The sequence below is a fragment of the Mus caroli genome, chromosome 4, assembly GCF_900094665.2.
Source record: "Mus caroli chromosome 4, CAROLI_EIJ_v1.1, whole genome shotgun sequence".
NCBI lineage: Eukaryota > Metazoa > Chordata > Mammalia > Rodentia > Muridae > Mus > Mus caroli.
In genome coordinates, this window is record NC_034573.1 from 130995359 (window position 1) to 131009424 (window position 14066).

Genomic DNA, 14066 nt, shown 5'->3' on the forward strand with positions numbered 1-14066 from the left:
ATATACTTTTGCCTGTACTCCAGGGTGTTAGCATTCACCTCAGCATCCATGAACCACATGGGGCTAGGCCAAGGATTTGGTGCAGGAAGTTAGTGGTGCCTCTGGACCCTATCTGCAGAAAAAGCGAAAGGGGCATTGCAGGACCTGGGGGCAGCCCAGGCAGCCTCTTCCAAAGCCACCCAGGGCCTGGCCAGCCCCTTGAGGTGAGTCTCCTGTCTGAGCAGTTTCCTGCCTAGTAGGCCAGGAAAGAGCTTGGGATGAGGAGCGGGGTAAGGTGGTAGGAGGATGAAGCCCCAGCGTCAGGTGCCTGACCCCCTAGCCAGCTGGCCAGGATGGACCACTAAAAGAGGAAGCGCTACTTCCTGGCGGCTCTCTGAAAGGAGAAATACCCTGGCTTTGGAAATGAGTTCAGGGAAAGAGCTGGGCCCAACCTTTCCTGCTTCTTGGAGACCAGCCCCGGAACAGGAAAGAGATGGAGTCCTAGGGTAGAGGGGCCTTGGCAGGGGGACATCCTGGCTGGGGAAGGCCATCTGGTTCGTCAGGCGTGGGGGAGACACAGATAAAAATCTCTACTCTGGTCAGTTCGAATCTGTTGAGATCCCGCTGGGCCAGTCTGCACAAAGCAGGTTGCAGGAAGGGGTGTGTGTACTGGAGGTGAGCGGTGACTCTCCGGTGCTATGCTTCAAGGTGTGACATTTTCTGCAAAAGGCAGCTGGCATCCGATGTGCCGGGGTTTGGGGAAGTTGGGGCCACTTGAGACAGGGTGTTCAGGAGACACTGGCCTTGGGTGTGATGTTCTATCAGCAAGAACATGGCTAGGGACTGGCATACGGAATTAACCTCCTGTCTCTCCTTGTGCCTCTCAGCCTGTTCTCCAGGATTCTTCAAGTCTGAGGCATCTGAGAGCCCTTGCCTGGAGTGTCCAGAGCATACCCTGCCATCCACAGAGGGTGCCACCTCCTGCCAGTGTGAAGAAGGCTATTTCAGGGCACCTGAGGACCCACTGTCCATGTCTTGCACACGTGAGTCTTACAGAGATCCAGAGAGAGGTGTGACTGAGACGGGGGTGGGGTGAGATGGGTGGGTGGGTTGGGAGGGAGGGAGGGAGGGAGGGAGGGAAGGAGGGGTAGCTCCACTGACCTCCACTCTCTGGACAGGTCCACCCTCTGCCCCCAACTACCTCACGGCCATCGGCATGGGTGCCAAAGTAGAACTGTGTTGGACAGCTCCCAAGGACACCGGTGGCCGCCAGGACATTGTCTACAGCGTCACTTGCGAACAGTGCTGGCCAGAGTCTGGCGAGTGTGGGCCCTGTGAGGCCAGTGTGCGCTATTCAGAACCTCCTCACGCCCTGACCCGCACGAGTGTGACAGTCAGTGACCTGGAGCCCCACATGAACTATACCTTCGCTGTCGAAGCCCGCAATGGTGTCTCAGGCCTGGTGACTAGCCGAAGCTTCCGGACTGCCAGCGTCAGTATTAACCAAACAGGTGAGCCAGGGTGGTGGGGACTCTCCAGGGGCACCTGCCTGGGTGAGACTTGAGGACAGGTACCCGGGACCCAGCTATGTGCAGAGAGGAAACAGGAAGTGGCTAAGAATTCCATCCTTCCTGGTCTATGTTATGAGCACCAAGCCAGCCAGAGATAAATAGTTAAGACTCCTGCTGAGTGTGATAGGGCATGCCTATAATCCCAATACTCACGTTCTGAAGGTGGAGGCAGGGAGATCGGGAGTTCAAGGGCATCCTTAGCTACATAATGAGTTTGAGGCCATTGGGAAGGCACAGGAAAAACGGGACATGGCTCAGGTGTTACAGTGCTTTCTACATAGGCTTGGCTGAATTTGGATCCCTAAGACCCATAGAGGCAGAGATAGGGACTCCCCAGCTGAAACAGCCAGGTCTGGGTTCACTAACAGACTGTGCCTCAGAATACAAGGTGGAGATGGTGGAAGAAGACAACATTTGACCTCCACATGCACGTGCTCCAACACACATGTGTATATACACACTCACGCATGCAAACACACACACAGCGATCTGTATGATCGACTCACTCAACTCGGGGACTTCAGGTTACTTCTAGAGAGTTTTTTTTTTTTTTTTCTAGAGAGTTTTTTAATGCTTTTTTTTTTTCAGAAGTAGAGACGCTCTTGAAAATTTATTTTTACCAGGGAATGGAAAGACGCCTCACTCAGTATAGTGCTTGATTGATGCACGAGCTTGGGGCCTGGTTTTGACTCCTTAGCACTGTGGTACCAGGCAGACACCAGCGTGTGGTTGTAATTTGAGCGCAGGGCTTGTGGAGACAGGCAGGTCCCTGAAGCTGATTAGGGAGCCTGACAGGATAAGAGAACTCCAGGCTCAGTGAGTCTCTGTCTCAAGAAGATAAAGCAGAGTGTGACTGGGAAGACACCTGATGTCGACTTCTGTCTTTATCTCGCATGCTTGCATACCAACATGCACTTGTGCGTGTGCCCATACAAATGCATTCATACATGCAACACACAGAAACAGAATATACCATATAAGGCTTTTCAAGCCTTGCCTGATCTCCAGAAAAAGTCGGTGGCAATCAGCTAGTGACTTAGTTCTTATTGTTTATATGTTAGTGAATGTCCTCAGAGGACATCTGATGGGCTAGCTTCTGCTGTCAGGGCAGCATCCATAACAGGACATCCAAGAACCCCAGGCAGGATCTGAGGGCCATGGTACTCCGTCTCTATCCTTCACCCCTGCATGGCTTCTCACACCCCTCCCCTCCCTCTTCTGTCCAGAGCCCCCCAAAGTGAGGCTGGAGGACCGAAGCACCACCTCCCTGAGTGTCACCTGGAGCATCCCGGTGTCACAGCAGAGCCGTGTGTGGAAGTACGAAGTCACCTACCGCAAGAAGGTAAACTCGATGGGGGTTGGCACAGGCCATGGAGATATTCAGTGCGCAGCAATCTGGAAGGGTTCCCTTCAGCGTCTGGGAAAACTGAGGCCTGGGGTTTCCCAGAAGCTTATAGGGGTGACTGTTTTGGGTTCTCAGAGCCAGTTAGAATGGGCTCTTGGAATTAAGCTAGTCCTGGGGATGTATATTCTCCCTCTGGCCTCTGGTGAGTCTGTACTCCTGTATCTCGGTTTCCTAAGAGTGTCTACCTGGTTGGACAATACAGGAAGCCATTTTTCTGGGTAAGATCTTGGCTCTTAACTTCTCTCCCCACCACCACCCACAGGGGGATGCCAACAGCTATAATGTGCGCCGCACAGAAGGCTTCTCCGTGACCCTGGATGACCTTGCTCCGGATACTACGTACCTGGTGCAGGTGCAGGCACTGACGCAGGAGGGCCAGGGAGCCGGCAGCAAAGTGCACGAGTTCCAGACGCTGTGTGAGTCAAGGGAACCTGAACCACGTCGGACATTGTTGGGGAGGAAGTGGGTTCAAAGAGTCTAGAAATGCCCTTCCTGGGGTTGGGGATTTAGCTCAGTGGTAGAGCGCTTGCCTAGCAAGCTCAAGGCCCTGGGTTCGGTCCTCAGCTCTGGAAAAAAAAAAAAAAAAAAAAGAAAGAAATGCCCTTCCTTTTAGCAAGGGCACGGAGCAACCATATGTGGGTATAGTCAGCACTGAAACTGACAAGGAGGACCAGGGATGTGTGCTCTGGGTAGTGTTGAAAGTGTGGAAAGCTGCAGTTCTGACGCGGGTATGCCTGAGTTCAAGGCTTGCCTAGAAAGCTCGAGAGTGGGCTGGGGAAATGACTCAATTGGTTGAATACTTATCTAGCATCCCCAAGGCCTTGGGTTTAATCCCTAACATATGGATTAACTCCTGGTGTGTTCCTGTGAAGGATCGAGGTTTAAGGACTTCCTTGGTTACATGATGAGGCCAGTTACTTCGGTTACATGAGATTCGGCCTCAAAAATTGGTGGTGATGCACGCCTTTAATGCCTGCTCTTGGGTGGCAGAGGAGGGTGATCTCTGAGTTAGTTGGAGGGCAAGCAGAACTACACAGAGAAACCTTGTCTCAAAAACACCAAAATAAGTAAATATTTAAATGAGGAAATTCATACAACAATACAAACAAATGAAACAGCTAAAGGTTCTTAATTCTTTCTCCATAGACCACTGGAAAGGCCCCTCCCTCTCTGCCTAGCTATGAAACAGGAATTAATATCCTTAGGGGAGAATGTGGAGAGGTGGCTCCGTTAAGATGGGAGTCTTCTTGCAGAAGACCAGGTTCCCAGCTCTCAACCGCCTGTATGTGCGTTGCCAGGCAACCGCAATCATGTGCATATGGACCACCTCCACATAATATATTTATACAACTTAGATACATACATATATTTATTTATAATGATTTATACATAATATATAAATATTTATATATAGTTATGTATTTATAGAATTAAAAATAAAAAAGAAATCTCTTATTAGTCTTTTACTTAAATCTTTTGGTTCCCATTGTTTTGGTTTTGTAGGGTATTTTTTTGTGTGGGTTTTTCTTGGTTTTGTTTCTTTGTTCTTTTTCTAAAAGAGAAGAAAGAAAGTGTGTGCGGTGTGGCAACAAGGGGAAAGGCAGATCTAGGAAGGAAGAGTATGACTAGAATATATTATATATTTTTTAAAAAAGTTCTGAATTTACTAAAATCCATACTGAGCCATGGGGCACACAAAGCAGGTCTCTGTTAGTTCGAGGCCAGCCTGGTCTACAGAGTGAGTTCCAGGACATCCAGGGCTACACAGAGAAACCCTGTTTCAAAAAAAACCAAACGGAAAATCTTAGGAAACTTGACGGTAAAGCACCCGGCATGCCGCTGGTGTTTCTCAGGTCCTTTAAGAGAGCTTTTGGGAGTGGCAGGGTGTGTCTATAGCATTTGGGGTGGATTCTCACTAGCCGCTCTCGTCTAACAGCCACAGAAGGATCTGCCAACATGGCGGTGATCGGTGGTGTGGCTGTAGGTGTTGTCTTGCTTCTGGTACTGGCAGGAGTTGGCCTCTTCATCCATCGAAGGTTTGTCACACCTCCTCCCGGGCCCTTAGGAAGGCAGAGAGGTTCACGCTGGCTGAGGATGGAGTCCCTGTGGGAGGATGAACTGAGCCTTAGGGATCACAGTGGTCACTGCGGTTGTGTGTGCTCCTTGGGAACGGTGTGTCCACGCTTCCCCTGGACACGGGACAGGGTAGACTAGCGGGCAGGATGGGCTACCTAGCTCTTTATGGCTCATCATGGCTACATATGTGGCCACTGGAGAGAGTGCACTTGGTGGCCTCCTGCCTTCCCGCTCACCCTCTGCCCCATATGGAGGCTGAGCAGATTGCTGGGCAGTGAGGCCAGAGCTTGGTTGGGAGGTCGTTTGGGCCCGTACAGGCTGTGTTGACCATGTGTGTCTGGTCCCCCCGGGGCTTCTTCCAGGAGGAGGAACCTGCGGGCTCGCCAGTCCTCTGAGGATGTCCGTTTTTCCAAGTCAGGTAAGATGTACCCTTCTCAGGAGCGCTCGCTCCCAGCTCTGTGGTGGACCTAGAGGCTCCATGCTGGCTGACCTCCCCCCCCCCCCCCCCCCCCCCGATCCGAATCTTCCTGAGGTCCCTAGTCTTGTGGCTTCCCCTTCTCTAGGGCCTCAACTCCCCGAGAACACCTCCCTGAGCTGTACCTCAGCTTCTCCTTCCCCCTTTCAGAACAACTAAAGCCCCTGAAGACCTATGTGGATCCTCACACTTACGAAGATCCCAACCAGGCTGTACTCAAGTTTACCACCGAGATCCACCCATCCTGTGTGGCAAGGCAGAAGGTCATTGGAGCAGGTGAGGCTAGCCCCTGGAGCAGATAGCCTAGTCCAGACGGGGCCTGCCCAAGGCGCCACTTGACTAAGGAAGCTCCTCACGTCTTGCCTGCCTGCAGGAGAGTTTGGAGAGGTCTATAAAGGGACGCTGAAGGCATCCTCGGGGAAGAAGGAGATACCAGTGGCCATCAAGACACTGAAAGCGGGCTACACTGAGAAGCAGCGGGTGGACTTCCTGAGTGAGGCCAGCATCATGGGCCAGTTCAGCCACCACAATATCATCCGCCTGGAAGGCGTGGTCTCTAAATGTGAGGCCTGGGAGGTGCTGGGGTAGGGGATGGAGGGTGAGGGTGGCCCCAGGCGGTCAGGGAAAGAGGCTGCTTCCTAGGACCACCTGACCCTGGCTGTCCCCATCCCCCCCTCCGCCGCCACGCGTGTACCGGCCTCACTCACCCCCGTGTCCGTGCCCTACAGACAAACCCATGATGATTGTCACAGAGTACATGGAGAATGGAGCGCTAGACAAGTTCCTTAGGGTAAGGTCATGCTCTGCGGTGGGGAGGGTGGAGGCGAGGTGTCGGGAGCCGGTCAGCACTGAGGGCCTATCTCTGCAGGAGAAGGATGGCGAGTTCAGCGTACTTCAGCTGGTGGGCATGCTGAGGGGTATCGCGTCCGGCATGAAGTACCTGGCCAACATGAACTACGTGCACCGGGACCTGGCCGCCCGCAACATCCTCGTTAACAGCAACCTGGTGTGCAAAGTGTCCGATTTTGGCCTGTCGCGTGTGCTGGAGGATGACCCCGAGGCCACCTACACCACAAGTGTGAGTCGGGAGCCTGGGGATGTCACACCCAGGGTGTGGAGGGCTCAGAGGTGACGCAGCTGGTACCCTGGATCTGGGGCCTGGATGTTACCCAAGGGCGAACCTAGGCCTAGAGACAGAAAGGGTCTTGAGTTCTCACAGGGACAGAGGTAACTGGGCTGTGTCTCCTGCAGGGCGGCAAGATCCCTATTCGATGGACAGCCCCAGAGGCCATTTCCTACCGCAAGTTCACCTCGGCCAGCGACGTGTGGAGCTACGGCATTGTCATGTGGGAAGTGATGACTTATGGCGAACGGCCCTACTGGGAACTGTCAAACCACGAGGTCAGTCCCTCCCTCCTCTCCCTCCCAAACCCTGGGGCCCTGACAAGCGAGCTCTGGGATCAATCTGCATAGAGTAGAGACAGCACAGGTTGTTCTGTGGCCTGTCTTGGGTAGGACCCAGCCTGTGCTATACTGAATACAAAGGCAGCCCAAGGGGAAGGGTGTATGTACACGCTCATGTGTGCTGTGCGTGTGGATATGCATATGTGTGATCTGATCATGTGGATATAACTGCATGTAGGTATGTGAATGTGTGTGTACATATACATGTGTATATGTGTACATACATATATGTGTGCACATTTACATGTAACCTGATGCCTTGCCTAGGCTGGAGGCCTGGGATTTTGCTTGTAGGGGTCACATCCCTGCAGAGGCCTAGGAGACAGACAGTAAGGCAAATAGTCTAAGACAGAGCGGAGGGGAGAGAGAACCCCAAATGTGGGGGTAGACAGAGATAGGAGGCTGAATTGTGGGCGCACAGGGTTGACCTCTACGGCGCTGGACACAGCCCCTCGGCACTTGTCTCATGGATGGCTCTAAAACTGTGTGTGTCCTTAGGAAAGGGTGCTGATCCATTTCTTGGGGTCTCCCCTCTGTTCATGTGTTGGGGCCTCTCTGTAGCAGTTCCATGTGGTTTCCCTGCTAAGGCCACCCTGATGCTTGTGTCCCCCCCAGGTCATGAAAGCCATCAACGATGGCTTCCGGCTCCCCACGCCCATGGACTGCCCTTCAGCCATTTACCAGCTCATGATGCAGTGCTGGCAGCAAGAGCGCTCCCGCCGGCCCAAGTTTGCCGACATCGTTAGCATCCTGGACAAGCTCATCCGAGCCCCCGACTCCCTCAAGACGCTGGCTGACTTCGATCCCCGGTGAGTCTTGTGTCCTGTGCCTGAGGTAGCATCCATGTTCACTCATATGGACTCCTTGGCTTCTCAGGACAGCTGGAAATCTAGGGGGGATCAGGGCTGTTACAGGGTTCAGAAATGACACATCAGGGCAATGATGTAGCCAGGCAACAAATTGTTTGCCTGGAATTCTCAAAAACCTTGAGTTCAGTCCCCAGAAACTGAAAGAGGAAAAGGGCTAGCCAGGCATGGTCCAGTAAGACCAGTAAGAAACTAGCTCCAATGGTGCATGGGCTGAGCACCAGCCACATTCCTAACTTGTTGAAGCATCTATGCAGATGAGGGAACAGAGGGTAGCCAGGCTGGGAAGGTGACTCCAGGACCCAGAGTCCCGGCAGTAACGAGGGGGGGCAGCTTCTAGTGATAGTAGGCATGGAGGAACAACAGTAGTGCCAGGAAGCCAGGAATCTCGTGGATCCTTCCGGGTCTGGGCTTCCTCATTGGCTCAGAGGAGGAAGCTGAGGTGCAGTGGGCTGTGTGCCTTGCCTGAGTTAGAAGGGTAGGTGCTTGGGTAGGTCATGTCCAGCAGCCCCTCACCTGTGGATTTCCATCTCCCAGAGTGTCCATCCGGCTGCCCAGCACCAGCGGCTCGGAGGGAGTCCCCTTCCGTACGGTGTCCGAGTGGCTGGAGAGCATCAAGATGCAACAGTACACGGAACACTTCATGGTGGCTGGCTACACGGCCATCGAGAAGGTGGTACAGATGTCCAACGAGTGAGTAGACGCCTTGGTGACTTTGCCTTTCATTCACCACTGGGGACAGCCTCTGATCTACGTGTCACTCCCCCTTCATGGTGTGTGTGTGTGTGTGTGTGTGTGTGTGTGTGTGTGTGTGTGGTAGGTATGTGGTGTGTATGTGTGCTTGCGCTGTGTGGTATGTGTGATGTGTGTGTGCTGTGTGGTATGTGTGGGTGGTGTATGTATGTGTGCGGTGTGTGGGGGCCTGTGTGTGTGGTATGTGTGTGTGTTTGGTGTGTGTGCATCTCTTTCTCTCTCTTTCCTAGGTGCCCTCTCTTTCTTGCCTCTTCCTCCATAATGAGGAAACAATATGAGATATAGCCAGCCCAAAGTTGTCGTGTATGGAGGGCTGTTTGCCTACCCTGGATATCACTGCTTATATAGACTTAGAGGTTACCTGTTCCCCCACCTCTTGCAGCCACCAGGGGCAGAGATCCTAGCCTTGACCAAGCAGGACCCAGAGCCTTGCCAACCCTCCCGGGCCCTCCCCCGTATGGCTGACTCTTGGCCTGCCATCCGCTGCCTGCTGGCTCTGGACCGTAGGCTCTCAGAGCTCTTCTATCCCATCTCCATCACTGACCCTTCTCAGAACAGCCTTGGCAGGGACAGCTCTTTCCGTCCCTGGAGGGATACGACATTGTCCTTTTAGCCTTTGTGCTTCTAAAAATAGTTGTGGATCCCAACAGCCCTGGATCCAAGTGTCCAAGGCCGTGGCTGAAACAGGCCCTGGGGCGGGAAGGTTTTGGGAACTGCTTGGGGGAGGTGACCTAGGCCTCCCATGTTCCCGGGCTCTAGATGTTCTGGGACTTGCGCTTAGTTAGACACAAACATTCTCCAGGGCCTTTGGCTTCTGGCCTGCTGACCATTGAATGTGGCCAACCCGAGAAAATGGTGGGTCATGGGAATCAGACAGGGAAAAAAATGACCGGAGGGAGGTACAAGAACATGGCGGGAAAGCATCAGGTCCGAGAATACCTTTTTGCCAGCCAACATCTGGGCTCACACTTTAGCTCTGCAGACAACACCTGAATTTATGTCCCACGTCTGCTGTGCAAGCGATTCGGTCTGACTTGGACCTTGGTACCCATTTCTCGATGTGGCGATCCATGAGTGTGAGTCAGTGACATGCCTAGGATGTCTTGATCTATCATATCGCCTCTATTTTGCCATTCCCAGGATCCTGTAAATCGTGGTTCTATACCTTGGTTCCCGAGTCCCTCTCCCTTTCCCTGGCAACCAGGGTCAGCCTCCTGGGTTCCATCAGATTCCATATTCCCCTCCCCTCCCTTGGGACAGCACAGCTTTTCTTCTGTAACCAGCAGCGAGGGTATGGAAGCAGGTTTACAGGAAACACATGGCCGTAGACGGATCCCAAAATAGCCCGGGGCACCCCTCACAAAGTCCTTTCCCACGAGCTGGGACGGGCTCCTGGACAGACGGGCAGGCAGTGTGCATGCTCACGGGTTATTTGGAAAGTATCTGGATAAAGCCCGGAAGTCGTTCGGCACTCCTTCCTCCTGTGGTCAGACCCTGGCTCACGGAGCTGCCTTTGGTGCCCTGAGGGGATGTGGGGTTGGAGCCGAGCGTTTTAAACCCACAGACTGTGTTGAACACGCCATGGAGCCCAACAGGAGGGAGAAATCAGCTAGCTCCCTTCCTGCTAGGGTCAGGATGTAGGCTTCAGCACCCTGACCTCCCCTGCTTCAGCCTCCCTTTCAAAAGACCTGGCCTCTTCCCCTTCAGCCTCTGGCTCTCGTCCGCTCGAGTGCCCGACGTGCTGTGTTGGAGTTGGTTGGCCTTCTAGCTCGATGAGCCTTTTGAGAAAATACAGAACATGTTTCATTGTACTGTACCTTGAACAAAACAGCAGGCCCAAAGGCCAGCCCTGTCCAGTGTTAAAGCTACAGAATGCATTCAAGCTGTAGGTCCATAACTCCAGATGGATCTTAAAAAGCAGAACCTAGTTGCTAGATGTGAATGATAAAACTCGAGTCTCTCGGGACTATTATGCTCCCCTGCCCCACAGTAGGTGTTCATGGGCACTACTTATCCTCCCCCCCACACACACACACAGTAGGTGTTCACAGGTACTTATACACACACCCCCCACACACACTGTAGGTGTCCATGGGAGCTTACATTCATGGGATTTGTGCCTCAGAGGAGAGACGGTATGGAAGTGGCTTGAGTCTCTTTCTTGCTGCACAAAGTTAATGGGATGCATGTTCTGCATCCCTGAGGGGAAAACAGAGGTTGGAACAGGAAACAGCTTGGACCCTGGTTTGTCTGTGACTCTCCCCCAAGTGCATGGTTCTGTAGTCAAGAAAGGGTGGGCTTTAATCCCAGCACTCCGGAGGTAGGTAGAGACAAGTGGGTCTCTGAGTTGGAGGAGTATGAGTTTGAGCCGCCAACTAGGACTAGCCAGCGATCCCCTGCCTCAAGGAAGGGAGGTTGGATGGTTGGGGGAAGGAATTCACTGCTCAGGAATACATCGCCCAAGCCTCTTCATGTCTTTGTAAAAAGGAACAGACAGAGAGGCATGACCAGGCTTTGAAAGGAACCACTCTGATGGAAGAGGGCCTCAAGGTGGGGCACTGGCTAAGCCCGACAGTGGTGTTTCTATACATACTCAGCCGCGCAGGGTGGAATTAGGCCCAGTGAGTCTGGGGTTACCCAACACCCTGCCTTTTCTGCCTTCTCGGTGCTTCTCCAGGCCCCCACACTATGATCCCTTCAGGGTCTTGCAAAAATCTCAGCCCCCTTAGTGGTAGGCTTGGAGGTTCTCCCCATATCTATCTTCCAGCCTTCTTGCTGTAGCAGGAGCAGTGTTTCCCTTCCTCCGTCCCTCCCTCCCCACCTGGGTCTGCCCATCCCTGCTCAATGCTTGGTTCTTTCCAAGCCTGTGGGAAAGTCTTGTCTCCAGCATTGCGAACTCCTGGAGCTTGTACCATATAATTAGCTCCAATTACAGCCAAGAGCTGGCCCGTAAAAACCTGGGTGTTTTCATGAGCTAGGGCTGGTGGGTGAGGGCAGTGGAAGAGAAAAACTCCTGAAGTTAGCAACAGACATTCTGCTGACAGCTCCTGGAACCCGACATGCTTCTACCTAGAGTGGGGAGGCCAGGACAGTCTTATCCCTTCTCTGTGGGGCCCCTGGGACCTATCATCAGCCTGGCACCGAGTCCTCAGGCCTCAGGAGGACACTATTGTCCCACAGATTCCCACAGGGAAAGGCAAGTTTCTCTGGTGACCTGCAAGCCTCACCCACTGGAGTCTTAGCAGAGCCTTAGACTTAAAGGCTCATTAGCAACTAAAGTTGCCTCCTGCTGCTTAGAGAAGGGCAGTGGAGCTCCCCAGCAAAGGAAGGAGCCGGGGCCACATTTCTTTACTGCTAGTATAGTTTCCAGTGCTGGTACCTCCTAGCTGCGTGTCCTCAAATCCAAGTCTCTGCATCTCTCTGAGTTTCAATTCCCTTATCTACAAGATGGGTAAAAACATCTGAGACCGGGCAAAGTCCCGCCAGCCCAGTGCTTGCTTGGCAAGTGTGAGGAACTGAGTTCAAACCCCAAACCCCCACACCAAAAAGAAGCTGGCGCAGTGGCGGTCCTTTGGAACCTGGTGCTAAGGAGAAGACAGGCCAACCCTCAGAGCTTGCCATCGAGAAAATAAAGGGGGGGGGTTCCTAAGTTAAGATTGTGCTTTGGCTTCGCCCTGCGTGTACACACGTGTGTACTGCCATACACATATGAACACAGGCACACACACACACACAGAGCACCTATCCCAGCGCCCCCCCCAGCTCCCCCCCCCTTTGAAGATTTGATTGAGTGTATCACATCCTTGACTCTGGGTGGCAGACCATGTTAGCATATGAACTCTTTAGCCTGCATAACTGGACGTTCTTCACCACAGGTCCACAAAGGCCCCTCTATGTCCTGCTTTCCTCTCTGTCTCCCAGTCTTGTCCCTGACCCTCCCTCTCTTCCTCTTCACCCACAGAGACATCAAAAGGATCGGAGTGCGTCTTCCTGGCCACCAGAAGCGCATTGCCTACAGCCTGCTGGGACTCAAGGACCAGGTCAACACAGTGGGAATTCCTATCTGAGTCCGACGGGGCTGTGCCCAACAATACTTGAAGAGCCACAGTGGTCTCCCTGCCGACCTGGTGCTGGCCCACTGGAACTTTATTTATTTCTGTTTCCTCCTCTATGCCTCCCTGAGGACTCTGCAGGGGGCTTTTGAATGACACCCTGGCCTGAGCCTGGGAAACTTGGATGCTGGTCAGGGCTCTCTTCCCCTGCAAAGGACCAGCTAAGCACTTAGCAGTTTGCCATGGCCTTCCCAGCATCCCCTGAGGCTAGAGTTCCACCAAGACCGTCTATCGACAAGGGACATTTCCAAACGGACCTCCCCATCTTCTTTTGGCCCCCGAGAAGCCACCTCAAGAGCTGAGACTAAGCACTAAGCCCAGGACCATATGACTAGGGCACTGTACGCCCCGCCCCTAGTTAGAGGGTAGGTTTTGGACTTGGCTGGGTGTGGTCACAGCAATCTCCCAGTGCCTTCTACAGACCCAGGGCTCTGCCCTCCGCCCTCGAGGGCCAGGTTCTTGCTTTCCTAGGGCCCTCTCAGGATGCTTGGCTGTGCTGAGGTTTTTATTAAATATATATTTTATACTTGCGGAAAGAATGAGTGTGTGGCAGGGACCTTGCCAGGGCTGGAGACAGAGGATCCCCTGCAACAGACATTCCTGGGCTGGGGGCTGGCGGACCTGCAGAAGACTTTCCGCCAGCCACCCCGTCTCCAGCCCCTTTGGACAAATGTCGCTGTCAGTGTTACAGATTTGTTTTATTGGGTTGTTTTTTTGTTGTATTTTTTTGAACCTTAACTTATTATTTTTTTTATATTTATTGTTAGAAAATGACTTATTTCTGCTCTGGAATAAAGTTGCAGATGGTTCAAACTGATTTTGGCTTTCATTCCTGGATGCTCAGTGGGGTCTGCCGACATCTTAGGGGTAGAGGGGGTCCCCCAGAATCCAAGTGTTTAAATAGAACTGCCTCTACAACATGGGAGGGTGTTGTTTCACCCTTAGAGAAATGGGCAGGGGGCCAGGGAGTGTACCCACCCCCCACCCCCGGCCTCCACACCAGCAGGCCTGATCACCTTTGATCTCTAGTTTTCTGCAGGGCTGGGAGGCAGAGAGCAGCTGTCAGCCTCTCTCCCACCCTATGAGTGTGTGACCATTGGAGGGGAGGGGAGGGGAGGGGGGCCTGGCTTCAAAGCCTATCACAAGTTTTGTCATGTTGGAGTTTTAGCATTTATGAATTTTTGTGGGCATCCCCATTTTATGGAAGAGGAAAACTGAGGCTGAGTCCAATGACCAAACTTGCCTGAGGCCACAGAGCAGGATAACAGCAGAACTGAAAGAGGGGTCGGGAATGCCCCCATTTCCTCAGGAAAAGACTGAATCTCAGAGTTGGGCAGTGACTTGCCCAAAGTCACACAGCAAAAG

The 14066-nt window shown here is 53.0% G+C and overlaps 1 protein-coding gene across 2 annotated transcripts in view; it reads left to right on the top strand.

Moving 5' to 3' along the window:
- Epha2 (EPH receptor A2) overlaps positions 1–13518 on the top strand; it is a 28179-nt gene extending 14661 nt beyond the window's left edge. For both annotated transcript variants that reach the window (XM_021159206.1, XM_029476247.1), the window contains exons 4-17: positions 867–1022; positions 1158–1490; positions 2777–2892; positions 3218–3371; positions 4892–4991; positions 5394–5449; positions 5657–5782; positions 5880–6068; positions 6235–6296; positions 6375–6584; positions 6758–6907; positions 7586–7779; positions 8374–8529; positions 12551–13518. In XM_021159206.1, the coding sequence (XP_021014865.1) occupies positions 867–1022; positions 1158–1490; positions 2777–2892; positions 3218–3371; positions 4892–4991; positions 5394–5449; positions 5657–5782; positions 5880–6068; positions 6235–6296; positions 6375–6584; positions 6758–6907; positions 7586–7779; positions 8374–8529; positions 12551–12656 (2108 nt within the window). In that variant the 3' untranslated portion in view covers positions 12657–13518. The remainder of the gene's footprint in view (positions 1–866; positions 1023–1157; positions 1491–2776; positions 2893–3217; positions 3372–4891; positions 4992–5393; positions 5450–5656; positions 5783–5879; positions 6069–6234; positions 6297–6374; positions 6585–6757; positions 6908–7585; positions 7780–8373; positions 8530–12550) is intronic.
- Positions 13519–14066: the final 548 nt, after the last annotated feature.